Source organism: Carassius auratus, unplaced genomic scaffold (genome assembly GCF_003368295.1).
Source record: "Carassius auratus strain Wakin unplaced genomic scaffold, ASM336829v1 scaf_tig00007310, whole genome shotgun sequence".
NCBI lineage: Eukaryota > Metazoa > Chordata > Actinopteri > Cypriniformes > Cyprinidae > Carassius > Carassius auratus.
Window position 1 is genome coordinate 35,488 of NW_020523834.1, and position 17,156 is coordinate 52,643.

At 35.1% G+C, this 17,156-nt stretch overlaps 2 protein-coding genes and 1 long non-coding RNA gene across 6 annotated transcripts; 2 read left to right on the top strand and 1 right to left on the bottom strand.

The window, feature by feature from the left end:
- Nucleotides 1-227: 227 nt before the first annotated feature.
- LOC113071449 (uncharacterized) lies at nucleotides 228-4,963 on the bottom strand. Of its 4 annotated transcripts, none has more exons than XR_003280093.1 (6): nucleotides 3,846-4,963; nucleotides 3,328-3,551; nucleotides 2,531-2,599; nucleotides 2,354-2,384; nucleotides 2,163-2,250; nucleotides 228-1,158 (listed from the first exon to the last, which is right to left on the bottom strand). It is a non-coding gene; the product is annotated as an uncharacterized LOC113071449 (long non-coding RNA). The 4 variants fall into 4 exon arrangements; XR_003280094.1 differs by having other exon boundaries at nucleotides 3,328-3,516; nucleotides 3,846-4,961; XR_003280092.1 differs by having other exon boundaries at nucleotides 3,328-4,944.
- A 7,595-nt stretch (nucleotides 4,964-12,558) lies between these two features.
- Nucleotides 12,559-14,281, top strand: LOC113071446 (uncharacterized). Its single transcript, XM_026244806.1, has 4 exons — nucleotides 12,559-12,656; nucleotides 12,748-13,092; nucleotides 13,503-13,847; nucleotides 13,926-14,281. The coding sequence occupies exons 1-4, from the start codon at nucleotides 12,620-12,622 to the stop codon at nucleotides 14,081-14,083; spliced, it is 885 nt and encodes a 294-aa protein (XP_026100591.1). The 5' UTR covers nucleotides 12,559-12,619; the 3' UTR covers nucleotides 14,084-14,281.
- Nucleotides 14,282-15,108: 827 nt separating this feature from the next.
- On the top strand, nucleotides 15,109-16,892 carry LOC113071447 (uncharacterized). The gene is made up of 4 exons (XM_026244807.1): nucleotides 15,109-15,206; nucleotides 15,298-15,642; nucleotides 16,052-16,396; nucleotides 16,475-16,892. The coding sequence occupies exons 1-4, from the start codon at nucleotides 15,170-15,172 to the stop codon at nucleotides 16,630-16,632; spliced, it is 885 nt and encodes a 294-aa protein (XP_026100592.1). The 5' UTR covers nucleotides 15,109-15,169; the 3' UTR covers nucleotides 16,633-16,892.
- Nucleotides 16,893-17,156: the final 264 nt, after the last annotated feature.

A 17,156-nucleotide genomic window follows, 5' to 3' on the forward strand; every position in this document is an offset into this window, starting at 1 on the left:
TACACACATTACAATTTTTTTTAATGATTTCTCCAAAGTATCATTCATAAAACACAAACACATCAAATAGTTAACTCTATTGTCACAGTATGAACTCAAATAACACACAATTATCCATAAGCATGCATTCAGTAGCATCTCAGGAAATTATGAACAGGAGCACAGGTGACTGCTTTAAAAATGCATCCTAGCACTGGAGAGAGAGCTGAAAGAATCACACAGTGTAGTACAGTATAGTTACAGTACTTTATTACAATTACAGTGTTTTGAATTTATCTCACTAGTGTGCACTGGGCAGGGAGCTTGTCTGCACTGTAAATTAAAATGAGTAAACTTTATTTAAAAAAAGTATGCAAACCGATTGCCTTGAAAAAAAACAAGTAAAGTGAAATAAGAATAGTAATTTGTACTAACAAAGGTTTATTTATAAGTGTTGTAAACGTGTAACTCAGAATTACTATTTTCAACAACTAAATCAAGTACATTATACTATGTACGTATTTCAAACAAGTCATTTAAATTTAGCTAAATCAAGTAACATTTCCTGCAACTTGGAATTTCTAAGTTGTATTTACTTGAACAGAAATCTAGTTTTGACCAATTGCCTTTAAAAAAAAAAAAGTTACCATTACTCTAGTAACTTAAATACTTCAAAAATCTATTACAAATTCATGACAACAATGTTCTATTCTTCACACACATAATTACCCTAAATCAAATGTAGTGACAGTTCAAAGTTAAAGATGATATATTTTTTTCAATGTAGTTTTAACTCGTATTACAAAAATTTTGAAACAAAGCAAAAACAATCTGCTTTTAGTTATGTTAAACAATGGAGGTAGCAGTACAATGATTTTAAATACGGCAATGAGTTGGCCACACAAGTTGCCAATGTTTTTTTTTTCTGTCCCAAGTCAAGCATCATATTGTAGGTTTTCTTCACAGTATCAGAGTAACCCACATGTAGTGATGCAAGCGTAGCACATGGTGTTCGGGAAGCAAATGTTGGAGGCAGACCCTGGAGACTATTCTTTGCAGTACTACCCTGAACAATGATGGCAGAAGACACTGGGTCAAGATTTGGAGAAGTACTTCATCGTCAGTGATAGTCAGCAAGCCAACAGATACTAGTGCCCAGACTGCATCAGCATCAGACACCTGTTTAAAACCAAATAAAAACAATATTAGCAGGGAAATGTGGATGATCAGTTTTCAGTGTTTTCTGTCTTGCCTACACTGCCATAACATTGGGTTAGTTCACCCAAACTTGAAATTCATGTCATCATTTACTCACCCATGACTTTAAGTTATTTTCAGAACACAAATAAAGAAATTTTCAGTGAAATAAATTTCTGTCCTTTAACTGAATGTCTATTTACCCAAAATATTAGACACTTGATCATATAGCAATTACGTCTCTTTCAAAGATTTGAGCCTCTTTTCCACTGTCAGGCCAAACCATTCTTAATTCTCAATGCTTAACCATTCCATTCTGTGCTAATACGGATATGGTTTAATTTTTCACTGTTGGGCTGTCAACAGAGCTCTTTTGAATGCAACATAAATGTGTCAGTCGTTGCCTTAGTAATGCAATAGTTAAGATATCGAACCTGATGTAAAAAGCACCCACGTTACGAAAGATTAAATATTACTTTTAATTTTAATATTACCTAGTTTACTTAACTCAAATAGCATGTTGCCCAGCTGCAGAGAAACTGGTGGCTAGGCAAAAACAAATGACCAACCCTGAGCAGTGACTACCATCTAGGCTTTCTACAGCACGTTCAGTGAGTTCTGGATCAAGAACAGTTCATCAGTCCATGCCTAACAGAGTTCAAGTGGAAATATAACTGAAACTGCTCCTTACAATTCATTGAACAGTTTGGCCCAAAAAGTAGATTAATCGGCTCCATTCAAATGGATTGATTTGATGGGATCTTGGGTGTCAGAGATTTGGGTTAAATATCTTCATTCGTGTCAGGAAGATGCACAGTTTTTTATGGAATAGACTGACAGGAGGGAGATTAAATGGCACATTTTTCATTTTTGATTGAACTAGGTATGTAATCAACATTAATCTTTATAAAGGTATCTCAGTAATATACCAGCAAATACACAGGCATTTTTTGTCTAAAATGGTGTTGCTAACTATGAGAACTAACCAAGCAGGTTAGTTGTAGAAGTATCCGGGGTGATCATGAATTAAAACAGGTAGGCCTCAGATGGGTGTGTAGTTCTGTCAAATCTTTTCTAAGTGTCAATAAAGAAGTCATTGAAGTCAATAAGCGCTGTTTATTTTAAATATTATTAATAAATATAATAAAACTATTAAACATTTAAGGTAGCATCATACATTTTATGGGTTCTAGGATGTGAAGTGTCCTCTTAGATATGTGAAAAGAAACACAGTTACAAATACGGAAATATGGTTACAGGTATTCTGGAACTGCAATAAATTATTTGAAATTGCAAATAAAACATAGCACATGATTGAGTCAAAAACGGCTCTACTGCTGTTGAAATATCTCACCTTTATTATACTGAGACCGGTGATCACGAGACCGCTGCTCAGAGAAGACAGATGACACAAGCTTTTTTCCTAAATATGAAAAATAATTCTTCATATAAAATCAAGTTCCACTAATGTTGTGAATTGTAGAACAAGGACACATTCGTTTCTTGATATTTGCATTTTTAACAATAGAAATAAATTTTCTATACATCTCTATTTGAGGCATCAGTAATAAAACCAATTCAAAGGCAGCATTTCTTCTGTTACAGTACTTGGTGTTTTTAACACAGCAAATAAATAATTACTGCAAAATAACGAGCTCATTCAGTTTAAACCTTTTAGTCTGGTTACGCAATGACTATGATTGTATTAAAATGATGAAAATACATTTGTAAACTGAAAAATGACTTTAACCTAAAAAGTGGCCAAAGCCTCACAAGTGTTATAAAATTATAGAGGAAATTTTGCAAACGATTACTGTTAACAATTAATACTATAAGTGGCATATAAAGATCATATTGACGACTTCTTGCATGTTCTTGAATTGTTTCTCGGAATTTACATGCTTTCATTCTTAACTAGTAAAACATTTTTCAATTTGAGAAATTAAATAAAAAAAAAGTCTTTAAAAGTTTTTACCTTTACCCAAATGTGCCACAAGTTGTGTATTTCTATAGTTTTTATTCTAATAGCAGAATAGCAAAGATCGTTGCTCCCTGTTGCTAACACTGGTGCTGACAAGGAGCAAATGTTAGTCAGTTCAAATTAGCAGCACACAGAAAGATACATCCACACTATTTTTTTTTTTTACTTACCTTATTATTATTGTGTAGAAGTAATCAATCATTCTTTGTCCAGAGGTGAAATGTAAACAGTCTTTCTACTTTTTAGTTTAAGCAAATTCGACGCAGCTTCAAAACTTTGCTTGCTGCGCATGCTCACCGTCCTTATTTCTTCTTCTGTTGTTTTGTTCCTGTTGCACATTAGCGCACTGCTGCCTCTCACTGGTGAATTAATGTCATCGGTTTTGTTGTAGCTACTTGAATATTTTAAGAAAGAATTACTCATTGCAGCATGTTGTTCTATTCGCCTTAAAATTAGCAAATTGTGTAACTTAATAAAACCTAGTAAGTATAACAACTAAGTAAAGATAACTTATTATATTTAAGGAAGCTAAACAATTGTAGTGTGTGTATTTGTACTGTAGGTTTTGTCATCTGAGGCCAAAGTTTGATATTGATAGATCATGTAAGGGTTTTTGACTGGAGAATTTGATTTTGACAGAAGTTTGCACAAGTTTGTGGCCTAATGGTTAGAGACTTGGACTACTTACAAGAAGGTATCCGGTTCAAGTCTTGGTGCTGGCAGGAGTTGTAGGTGGGAGTGAGTGAATGAACAGCACTCTCTTCCACCCTCAGTACCCATGACTGAACTCAGTACCCTGGCACTGAAACCCCAGTTGCTCCCCAGCGCTGGATCTGTAGCTGCCCACTGCTCCGGGTGTGTGTTCACTTCTCACTGCTGTGTGTGTGCACTTGGATGGGTTAAATGCAGAGCACCAGTTCCTTATTACAAGAGCAGTTTCTTGTAGGCTACTCTACATGTTCAAATTAATAGCCTATATATTGATAATTAATTAATACGTTTATATATGCCTATTTGAAATTTTTTTAAACTGTTTTGACACATTTTCATTTTCAAGTATTATGTCTATTAAAATAAGTCGGTACTATATAGTAGCCTACTTTTGTGTTGATGTCTACTGAAGCCTTATGATCACAGGGAGTCTGTCATAGCGAGTCAGTTCCGGACATATATGCAAAAAACTACGTACCAACAATAAACGTCTTTTTTTACGCTTTTTATGCTTAATTTAGTGAGATAATTTGGTAACTGCATATGAATCAATTATATTTTCCTCTTCAATATTTGCAGCACGAAATAAACATTACTATTTGAATGAATGTTGAAAAAAAACTGGGCTGAGTTTCCCAAAAGCTTCGTAAGCCTAAGAAGTTCATAAAAACGATCATACTACTGATCTTAATATCACGTTCTGTTTCCCAAAAGCATCGTAAGCCTAAGAAGTTCATAAAAACGATCATACTACTGATCTTAATATCACGGTCTGTTTCCCAAAAGCATCATAACTTAAGTAGCCCTTGAAAATCATCGATCTACGGGTGCTCTGGAGTAATGGTTAAGCCCTAAGTGTATTTAAGAAAACAGATTTATGCGGTTACCTGCAGGACAATCAGCAGATTACACCTTTAACTTGATTCAAGCGAAATATGATTATATTTACATTTACATTATTCATTTAGCAGACGCTTTTATCCAAAGCGACTTACAAACCAGGACAGTGGAAGCAATCAAAAACAACAAAAGAGCAATGATAAGTGCTATAACTCAGTTAGGTTAACAAAGTATTGCTACGTAGCATAGGTTTTTAAATGATATAATAAATAAAAAGAAGTGTTAGAGGTAGTGTTAGAGGTCTTTATATCTTTATACATACATACATACATACATACATATAATTGCATAATACATGAAAAGATAAGATGGAAGAGATGGAGAGATGGAGAGAGTGGTAGTTTTTTAGGCAAACATCAATGCCTTCAATTTTATGTGAGCAGCAATTGGAAGCCAGTGCAAATTGATAAACAGCGGTGTGACGTGTATTCTTTTCGGCTCATTAAAAATTATAATTATAAGGATTTGATTATGCTTTATTGTACACTTTATTACTCGTTTCTTTATTTTTTTATACATTTAGAAATTAATTAATTAAAAGGGGGAGGAAAAAATAGAAGCACATCTAAATTAAATGACTGAAAATAATAATAAAAAAAACGAATAAAATAAATAATGTGGTAAATGATTCAAAGACTGGGGGGGGGACTTGCTGAAGTTCATAAAACCAATAACGTCTCTCTCTCTCTCTCTGTACTGTATATAAAGTACATTATATATGATTATGTAAAGTATAATACACTATAATATAATATAATATAATAGTGTACTGTATTATAATTAATTATAATTATTATATCCAAGTTGTCTGTCTGGAACGCAGCATTAGGTTAACATCAATAAGCAATCGTGCACTACTGTTGAGACATTCTAAGGTGAGATTTCAGCACTTGACAAACGGATAGCAACTCCTAAGTAACACTTAAAGCACGGCTACGTGAGATTGCTTTACGTGCATATTTGGGAAATGCACGTGAAACAATAACGAACGATCGTAAAATTACTCGTAGAAAACGCCCTTAAGCGATAAGATCAATCGTTAACGGGAAACCCGGCCCAGAACAGTTTAATACAAACGAATGTCTCGTGAATCGATCAGAGTTAGTTAAAAAAAGTTAAAAGAATGATGGATGCCACAGACTTTTTTTTACTTCACAATATAACATAATTTTATTATCTTAAGCTTGACTTTATTCTTAAATTATGACGTTAATCTTATTTATTCAGTTATTTTTGAACGTGGCACAAAATGCTGCCTTAGGCTGCTGAATGAAAACACAATTTTGGCACAGCGAAAAAAAAAAACGAAAAATGTAAAACCAGTGGCGATATATTTGTATTATTAATTAATAAAATAATGTCTTCAGAGTCAATGTTGCAAAAATGAATTTGACGAACCTGACTTGCCATCTCCTCATTGTACATGCCTTTAGAGAGAAATGCATCTTTAGAATTACATGATGAAAGAGATTTTGTTTTCGATTTGAATTATTACGTTTTAAAATAGTAATTTAAAACGCAAAAAGCATTCTATAGATATATTTATCATGTTGGTGAAGCGCTCCTGCTAAAGACCAAGAAGAAATCGCATCCTGTTTGTTTTCCTTATTTTACAAAAGCATAAGGTTTTGTTGATATTGTGAGTGCACACATATACAAGTAGACCCTTTGGAGTTCCAAATGATGCATACTCTTATCTTTATGAGCAAAAATGACGGCGCATTTTTTATTTTTTACTGTCATTAAAACAAAAAAGCAAGCTGGCTCCTCCATGTCCTGCAAAGCGCTCACTCTCCGCACAAACGATTGGATATGCGCCTGTGCTCATTTTCCTAAGTTAAATGTTTAAATTAATAGGCCTACTGTGAAATGCATGAAGTGAAGGCCTATTATGTCTGTTTATTTTAGGCAAGTCTTGTTGGTTTGAGAAGGATAAATTGAACAAACATCTAATGCTCAACTTACTGTCTGAACGAGCTGCAGCTTGCTCGTTCCTTTAAAAATCAAAAACTCGAATTTACCAAACGCAAAATTTTCCAAACATATTTCAAAATTAACTTAAAGAAACAAATAGAAATGACAACTTTTCTATTAAAAATCAAAAGTGAACTATTTTAATAGCTGTGTAATAGGGAAGAGAGAGAGAAAAAAAGTCACGGTATCCAGTCGACTTGGGCAAAGAATTCACACAAGCTGTTGGACAAAGGCCGGGCCTATGCAGGGCTCTCTATTCGTTCCCTTGTTTTAATTAGAAGTTCTCCCCCAGCTATGTCCCAAAACTGCCAGGGCTCATATGCACCTGCATATCCTGGACCCAGACTATTCCACTGAGGAGACAGATGTGTACTTTAGGTGCTGTTATCATGATTATTACCTTAAATCCTTACTTAGAGCAAAATAGGACAACGCCAAATTATTATTAATGTACTTATTCACACGTACGTCATCCATACGTACGTTATCCAGACGCTTATCCAGACGCTTATCTACGCGTACGTTATCCAGACGCTTATCCACACGTACGTTATCCAGACGCTTATGCACGCGTACGTTATCCAGACGCTTATCCACGCGTACGTTATCCAGACGCTTATCCACACGTACGTTATCCAGACGCTTATCCACGCGTACGTTATCCAGACGCAAAGTAAAAAAAATCATTTTTTTGCTACGCCGCCACCACGCCGCCGCGTAGTTTGAGCGCAGCTCCAACACGTGACCGTGACGTCTGACGTCTCATATCTTACGTCTGACGCCTGAATACTATGGGATTTTGGCCAGACGGCTGGCGAGCGTATACACGTTAGATCTCCTCTCAGTTTGCTTAGTGAGTAGCAGATTTTGCACAAGATACACCTCATACACTTCAAGCACTCGATGGGCGGGGGAAGATTGAAGAGCCGGACTTTTTTTTTTTTTTTTTTTGGTTTATTTGGTAGTATTTCGAATTAATGGTTTTTAAATAGTAGCCTATTATAAAAAAAGAAAATGTAAAAAAACAAAAAAAAAAAAAATTCACTCGTTCACTCATTCTGGCGCCCCTATGGATGAGTGGCGCCCTTAGCATTTGCCTATACCGCCTATGCCGCTGCCCTGATCAGCGGGATCAGAATGTTAAGGCGGGGCTAGCACTTTTTTCCAAGGATTTCAGAACAACGGAACAGATATTGCATCATCGGCCAGGCATGGCCTATTTGATAATTTGCATAGGTCAACGATCATGTGCAGATTTGGAGGAAAGCCGTTTGCTAAAATTGCTTCAAATAGCGTTACATTCATACAGTTAAAATTATACCTGTCCAGATCTTAGGTGTTTCATGTCAAATTACATTAATACAGTTATGACTTCAGATCCCTGTCCAGACCTCAGGTGTTTCATGTCAAATTAAATTAATACGGTTATATTCAGATACCTGTCCTGATCAAAGGTGTTTCAAGTCAAATTACAGGAGTACTGTGGTACCAGTCTGAATGTGAGTGGCTTATAAAACCCATTATTATTTTGTGATTACCATGGACGTCAATAACCATGTTTGGTTTGTCGTAAAACTTACAATAAAACATAAGTAACGTTAGAGTACTAACATTACGTTACGGCACTTTTAACATTTTTTGGTTGTTTATTTGTTTTCGAAAAAAGCCTAACTGTAAGTGAAAGTGAAAGTGGCATTCAGCCAAGTATGGTGACCCATACTCAGAATTTGTGCTCTGCATTTAACCCATCCGAAATGCACACAAAAAAAAAAAAAAAAAAAAAAAAAAAAAAAAAACAGCATTCTGCGCATTATCAGTGACCTCTTTTTTTTTTTTTGGGGTAAGAGGGCATTTTACCAAGACCTTCAGAATCGCCCATTTTACGCAGGGAGGCAGGGTTTCATATTTTATTGAAGCAGCCCTGGGCACCGCCATTGGCTAGCAGACCCCCACCTGCTGTTAGCATTCCATTGACTCCCATTCATCTTGGAGTCACTTTGACAATGAACACGAAAATGTTTAAAAGGCTTACCTTGTATCTTACATTATAGTCCCGTAGAAGCAGTTTTTGTAGAATATATGATTATTACAACGATTGCGTTGTAACCTGCGACTCTCTGTTCACGCTCGCCTTCTCTGCAAGATTCGGTGGATGATTCAGAATTCTCCTTGCACGGCTAATTTCTCTACTGTGCGACAGAGAGTCGCTGGTTATGACGCAATCGTTAGCCTATTTTTTACAAAAACTGCTTTTACAGGACCATAGCGTAAGATACAAGGTAATGGAGCCTTTTATACATTTTCGTGTTCATTGTCAAAGTGACGCCAAGATGAATGGGAGTCAATGGAATGCTAACAGCAGGTGGAGGTCCGCTAGCCACTGGCGGCACCCAGGGGTGCTTCAAAAAATACGAAACCCTGCCCCCTGGGAGAAACTGCGGTGGCTGAGTCAGCCGGCTGCTCTCAAAATGTTCTCGCTTTACTTTGATGGCACACGTGACAGTCATGGTGTGTCGGTGCTGTTTCAAGTCAGACAAAATTTCTAACCGGACTGGTTGCACTGGTTCAAGTCAGACTGCGATTGGTTTGCGCAATGCTGTGTGAAGTCATGAGTATCACGCCTTCATAGAGAGAAGACAGATTCATAATTTCACAGATTTTTAAAATTAAATTCTGCTCTGTACCCTATAAAAACTATTACTGCCAGAGAGGACTGCGACTGGAACTTATCATCATTTGAACTACTTTTGGGACCACTTTGGCATTTTCGCATAAAGTAAATGATTGTGATTTATGTTACGCTTGTTTGTCTGTTATTCATTTATTTAAAACAGAATGTAGTTTTAAGAAATTGTTATGGTAGGTTTAGGGGTAGGTGTAGGATTAGTTGCTCAAAATATTGTTTTAATGTTATATTTTTACTAAAATTGTCATTTTCCTAAACATTTCTGTCCATTATGTTTTATTCTTTTAACATTCTGTATAAAATGGGTAGGCTTAGGTTCGGGGTGGGGTTTAGGGATCTTACATTTATCTAAAAAATGATAAAAAGGGAAAATATACATATATTTTTATGACATGAAAGGTTTGTCAATATTTTATGTTTTATTGGCTGTAAAAATGTAAGTATTGCATGTATTGTATGATTTAGTACCTTTCAAAATGTAAAACAATTTATGTTTTGTGTCTTTCAAAGTTACGTATTATTAACTACGTAAGATCCTTTTCCTATTTGGCACCTAAACTCTGGAATAACCTACCTAACATTGTTTGGGAAGCAGACAAACTCTGTCAGTTTAAATCTAGATTAAAGACCCACCTCTTTACCTGGCTTACACATAACACATTTCTAATATTGAAATCTGTTAAAGGATTTTTAGGCTGCATTAATTAAGTAAACCGGAACTGGGAACACTTCCCATAACACCTGATGTACTTGCTACATCATTAGAAAAATGGCATCTACGCTAATATTAGTCTGTTTCTCTCTTATTCCGAGGTCACCGTAGCCACCAGATCCATTCTGGTGGATCAGCACCAAGAAAGGACCTCTACAGCCCTGAAAGACAGCGGAGACCAGGACAACTAGAGCCCCAGATACAGATCCCCTGTAAAGACCTTGTCTCAGATGACCACCGTGACAAGGCCACAGGGAACTGCTCAATCTGACTTTTCTGCAGCCTGGAATTGAACTGCTGGTCTAGTCTGGTCAGAGTGGAAGTGCCCTCCGACTGAGCCTGGTTTCTCCCAAGGATTGTTCTCCATTTCTTGTGGCTAATGGTCTAGAGCATGTTGTTGTGATTTTGTTGTGGTCATCACAGAATTGAGTTCAGTCCATCCTTCAAAACCAGTCTCCCACCTGTCGAGAGATTTCTGACACATTTACTGTCTGCTTTCTTTACAAAAAAGACTGCATTTTGATGACTGCACAGTTTAATGATCACATGTTGATTTCCCTTCATTTGCTATTTATGCAGTCAAGATATTGTACCTTACTTAGAACTTAAGAAGGTCAAGTTACCACATGACCAGCAGAAAACCAAAACTAGCACATTGCTTTTATGTCTATGTTTTTAGAAATAATTTTCCCTAAACGTACTTCTTTTAAAAAATGCATTTATATAAGTATTTACTGATGGTAGGTTCTGTACTCATTTGCAATTATTTGTCTGAAAAATTAAAAGTAGATTGTGAAATCATCTCTGAAATAAAAGATCAGTGGGAAAAATATATATATATATGGTACAGCACTTTTTGACAAACACATCCTACTGGTTCCTCACATCGTTCATTTCATCTCTGGTGATGTTCATTTTGTCATTGCTCACCTGTTTCTTTCTAGTTTAGGATAAATCCATCCAGATATGAAAAACTTTGGATTTTTGCTTCTCTTTCTAATTGGTGAGTCTTTTATGTCATAACTAAACTGTATTTACATTAATTTAAGCTAAACTATTTTTGTTTAGGCCTTACTGCATCACACCTGATTAAACCACCTGTGTTTGCCAAACTCGGGGAAATCGTTAATATGTCTTGCTTTTACCAAAGCCTAATGGCCATGCACTTCTCATGGTACAAATATAAACTTGGAGAGAATCCCAGACTCATCTCCACCATTTACAAGTATGACAACAAAGCCCGGTTTTAGGTATGTTCTTCAAGAAAGAATTGTTTAAAAATGTATCACTTTTATGGTGTGTTTACATTATAATTGTGTCTATTTCAGGTGCTGATTTAGCAGAACAGATGCATGATGACTTTTGTCATTCTTTCCATTGTTAGAACATTCCTTCTTTTAATTACTGTTGCCACAATTACTTTTTGGTACTGCATCAATTCAAAAAGAAATTCAAAAGATGGCTGTTCTCCATCTGCCATTGCTTTCTAAGATACACAGTCCAACCAGAAGGAAGACCAGGTCTGTTGAGGAAATCAGCTTCTGATCATCCATAATATGTAGCAAAGCATGATAAAAAAGACATAATTTGAACTCATTAACTTTTGTGTCATGTAACGTAATGTTTTATTTTGAAATGATAATATAACATAATATGTAGCAAAGCATGATAAAAAAGACATAATTAGAACCAATCAACTTTTGTGTCATGTAACGTAAAGTTTTTTCATATTAGAAATAAACTGTCCAATGTCAAACCATATGTTTGTCTCTGATTCTCAGAGTAATACAAAACTACCGTGGCATTTAGTTTTATCAAACTCATGTCTTGTAAATTAGGTTCCCTTTCAGTCGGTCACTCTCGACACCACGTCGGTGACCGACGCAAAATGGGATATCGCCTCGATAGACCAATCTACTTTGAGTGTAAACTAAACGAGCCAATGCAAATTGGCATGCAATTATTGTTGCATATACCAGTCTCCCACCTGTCGAAAGAGATTTCTGACACATTTAAGCTTTCTTCACAAAAAAGACTGCAATTTTGATGACTGCACAGTTTAATGATCACATGTTGATTTCCCTTTATCTGCTATGTATGCAGTCAAGAAACACTTACTTAGAACTTAAGAAGGTCAAGTTACCACATGACCAGCAGAAACCACAATTAGCACATTGCCTTTATGTCTATGTTTTAAGAAATATTTTCCCCTAAAATACTTCTTTTAAAAACTGCATGCATATTAGTATTTACTGATGGTAGGTGCTGTACTTACTTGCAATTATTTGTCTGAAAAATTAAAAGTAGATTGTGAAATCAACTCTGAAAGAAAAGATCAGTCGGGGAAAAAATATATGATACAGCACTTTTTGACAAACACATCCTACTGGTTCCTCACATCGTTCATTTCATCTCTGGTGATGTTCATTTTGTCATTGCTCATCTGTTTCTTTCTAGTTTAGGATAAATCCATCCAGATATGATAAACTTTGGATTTTTGCTTCTCTTTCTAATCGGTGAGTGAGTCTTTTATGTCATAACTAAACTGTATTTACATTCATTTAAGCTAAACTATTTTTGTTTATTACTTTTAATATTTTTGTTTAGGCCTTACTGAATCACACATGAATAAACCACCTGTGTTTGCCAAACTGGGGGAAATCGTTAATATGTCTTGCTTTTACCAAAGCCTAATGGCCATGCACTTCTCATGGTACAAGCATAAACTTGGAGAGAATCCCAGGCTCATCTCCACCATTTACAAGTATGACAACAAAGCCCGGTTTTACCATGATTTCCAGAATAGTTCACGCTTCTCTGTGCTGAATGACAAGGGTTTGCATCATTTGGTGATAAAAAACATACAGCTCTCTGACTCTGCTACATACTACTGTGGAAGTGCTTATTCCAATGTAATGGAATTTGTCGGAGGAACAGAATTGATAGTTGAAGGTAATTATAATTTTGAGTAATTGAGTTCTTTTTAACATTTGAAGTATAAAATTTAGTTATTTTAGGTTTCAAAAGGGTGTTTTGGCAGCAATGCAATAAGAAAAAAAAGTATTTGGGTTCACAACAGAACCTTTCAGTGAACAGTACTTAAAAGAAGCCTTTTTTTTCTTGGTGTAAATATTCTAAAGAACTTTTTTCCATTTTAAATAACCTTTTGTGGAAAGAAAAAGGTTCCATATGTTAAAGGCACTTCATTGAACTGTCAATGCCAGTAAATAACCTTTATGTTTAAGAGTGCATAGTGGTGGTAAAGCTATGCTATTACTTTTAAGTGGAATATTGGAATGCAGTATACATGAGTATTATATATCTTACATAAAACTCACTCAATAATGGAATTTTTCATGCAGGGTTGATAAGCCACACTGTTATAAAACAACCTGCTTTAATGCCATCACATCATGGAGATTCAGTGAGTCTTAACTGCACGGTTCTAAATAAGAAATGTGTGGGGAACAACAGTGTGTACTGGATCATTCAGGAATCAGAAGAATCTCACCAAACATTCGTTGCCGCACATGGAACAAGTATTGGTCATTGTGAGTTGAGCTCCGAAGCTGATTTTAGAGCCCATAGATGCATTTACAACTTCTCTAGGAAAGACCTCAAACTTTTTGATTCTGGGACTTACAACTGCACTGTTGCTGCATGTGGGGAGATGCTGTTTTGGAATGATGCCAAACTGGACATTATAGGTATGTTCTTCAAGAAAGAATTGTTTAAAAATGTATCACTTTTATGCTGTGTTTACATTATAATTTTGTTTATTTCAGGTGCTGATTTAGCAGAACAGATGATGACTTTTGTAATTCTTTCCATTGTTAGAACATTCCTTCTTTTAATTACTGTTGCCACAATTACTTTTTGGTACTGCATCAATTCAAAAAGAAATTCAAAAGATGGCTGTTCTCCATCTGCCATTGCTTTCTAAGATACACAGTCCAACCTGAAGGAAGACCAGGTCTGTTGAGGAAATCAGCTTCTGATCATCCATAATATGTAGCAAAGCATGATAAAAAAGACATAATTTGAACTTATTAACTTTTGTGTCATGTAACGTAATGTTTTATTTTGAAATGATAATATAACATAATATGTAGCAAAGCATGATTAAAAAAAAAGACATCATTTGAACTCATTAACTTTTGTGTCATGTAACATAATGTTTTTTTTTTAATGATAATATAATATAATATGTAACAAAGCATGATAAAAAAAGACATAATTTGAACCAATCAACTTTTGTGTCATGTAACGTAAAGTTTTTTCATATTAGAAATAAACTGTCCAATGTCAAACCATATATTTGTCTCTGATTCTCAGAGTAATACAAAACTACCGTGGCATTTAGTTTTATCAAACTCATGTCTTGTAAATTAGGTTCCCTTTCAGTCGGTCACTCTCGACACCACGTCGGTGACCGACGCAAAATGGGATATCGCCTCGATATACCAATCTACTTTGAGTGTAAACTAAACGAGCCAATGCAAATTGGCATGCAATTATTGTTGCATATACCAGTCTCCCACCTGTCGAAAGAGATTTCTGACACATTTAAGCTTTCTTCACAAAAAAGCAATTTTGATGACTGCACAGTTTAATGATCACATGTTGATTTCCCTTTATCTGCTATGTATGCAGTCAAGAAACACTTACTTAGAACTTAAGAAGGTCAAGTTACCACATGACCAGCAGAAACCACAATTAGCACATTGCCTTTATGTCTATGTTTTAAGAAATATTTTCCCCTAAAATACTTCTTTTAAAAACTGCATGCATATTAGTATTTACTGATGGTAGGTGCTGTACTTACTTGCAATTATTTGTCTGAAAAATTAAAAGTAGATTGTGAAATCAACTCTGAAAGAAAAGATCAGTCGGGGAAAAAATATATGATACAGCACTTTTTGACAAACACATCCTACTGGTTCCTCACATCGTTCATTTCATCTCTGGTGATGTTCATTTTGTCATTGCTCATCTGTTTCTTTCTAGTTTAGGATAAATCCATCCAGATATGATAAACTTTGGATTTTTGCTTCTCTTTCTAATCGGTGAGTGAGTCTTTTATGTCATAACTAAACTGTATTTACATTCATTTAAGCTAAACTATTTTTGTTTATTACTTTTAATATTTTTGTTTAGGCCTTACTGAATCACACATGAATAAACCACCTGTGTTTGCCAAACTGGGGGAAATCGTTAATATGTCTTGCTTTTACCAAAGCCTAATGGCCATGCACTTCTCATGGTACAAGCATAAACTTGGAGAGAATCCCAGGCTCATCTCCACCATTTACAAGTATGACAACAAAGCCCGGTTTTACCATGATTTCCAGAATAGTTCACGCTTCTCTGTGCTGAATGACAAGGGTTTGCATCATTTGGTGATAAAAAACATACAGCTCTCTGACTCTGCTACATACTATTGTGGAAGTGCTTATTCCAATGTAATGGAATTTGTCGGAGGAACAGAATTGATAGTTGAAGGTAATTATAATTTTGAGTAATTGAGTTCTTTTTAACATTTGAAGTATAAAATGTAGTTATTTTAGGTTTCAAAAGGGTGTTTTGGCAGCAATGCAATAAGAAAAAAAAGTATTTGGGTTCACAACAGAACCTTTCAGTGAACAGTACTTAAAAGAAGCCTTTTTTTCTTGGTGTAAATATTCTAAAGAACTTTTTTCCATTTTAAATAACCTTTTGTGGAAAGAAAAAGGTTCCATATGTTAAAGGCACTTCATTGAACTGTCAATGCCAGTAAAGAACCTTTATGTTTAAGCGTGCATAGTGGTGGTAAAGCTATGCTATTACTTTTAAGTGGAATATTGGAATGCAGTATACATGAATATTATATATCTTACATAAAACTCACTCAATAATGGAATTTTTCATGCAGGGTTGAAAAGCCACACTGTTATAAAACAACCTGCTTTAATTCCATCACATCATGGAGATTCAGTGAGTCTTAACTGCACGGTTCTAAATAAGAAATGTGTGGGGAACAACAGTGTGTACTGGATCATTCAGGAATCAGAAGAATCTCACCAAACATTCGTTGCCGCACATGGAACAAGTATTGGTCATTGTGAGTTGAGCTCCAAAGCTGATTTTAGAGCCCATAGATGCATTTACAGCTTCTCTAGGAAAGACCTCAAACTTTTTGATTCTGGGACTTACAACTGCACTGTTGCTGCATGTGGGGAGATGCTGTTTTGGAATGACGCCAAACTGGACATTATAGGTATGTTCTTCAAGAAAGAATTGTTTAAAAATGTATCACTTTTATGGTGTGTTTACATTATAATTTTGTCTATTTCAGGTGCTGATTTAGCAGAACAGATGGTGACTTTTGTAATTCTTTCCATTGTTAGAACATTCCTTCTTTTAATTACTGTTGCCACAATTACTTTTTGGTACTGCATCAATTCAAAAAGAAATTCAAAAGATGGCTGTTCTCCATCTGCCATTGCTTTCTAAGATACACAGTCCAACCTGAAGGAAGACCAGGTCTGTTGAGGAAATCAGCTTCTGATCATCCATAATATGTAGCAAAGCATGATAAAAAAGACATAATTTGAACTTATTAACTTTTGTGTCATGTAACGTAATGTTTTATTTTGAAATGATAATATAACATAATATGTAGCAAAGCATGATTAAAAAAAAAGACATCATTTGAACTTATTAACTTTTGTGTCATGTAACGTAATGTTTTATTTTGAAATGATAATATAACATAATATGTAGCAAAGCATGATAAAAAAGACATAATTAGAACCTATTAACTTTTGTGTCATGTAACGTAATGTTTTTTCATATTAGAAATAAACTGTCCAATGCTGAACCATGTTTGTTTCTGATTCTCAGAGCAATACAAAACTACCGTGGCATTTTGCTCTATCAAACTCATGTTTTGTAAATTAGGTTTAATATCTGAATTAGGCAGCCATGAGAAATGCATACACATTTCAGAGGTTCAAATGTTTTTAACTCATATATTT

Excerpts from the sequence above, each read along its gene's own strand:
- LOC113071446 (XM_026244806.1), top strand. The coding sequence starts at position 12,620 with ATGATAAACTTTGGATTTTTGCTTCTCTTTCTAATCG. Across the intron at positions 12,657-12,747 it reads TTTGCTTCTCTTTCTAATCG|GCCTTACTGAATCACACATG; the intron begins GTGAGTGAGTCT and ends ATTTTTGTTTAG. Across the intron at positions 13,093-13,502 it reads AACAGAATTGATAGTTGAAG|GGTTGATAAGCCACACTGTT; the intron begins GTAATTATAATT and ends TTTTTCATGCAG.
- LOC113071447 (XM_026244807.1), top strand. The coding sequence starts at position 15,170 with ATGATAAACTTTGGATTTTTGCTTCTCTTTCTAATCG. Across the intron at positions 15,207-15,297 it reads TTTGCTTCTCTTTCTAATCG|GCCTTACTGAATCACACATG; the intron begins GTGAGTGAGTCT and ends ATTTTTGTTTAG. Across the intron at positions 15,643-16,051 it reads AACAGAATTGATAGTTGAAG|GGTTGAAAAGCCACACTGTT; the intron begins GTAATTATAATT and ends TTTTTCATGCAG.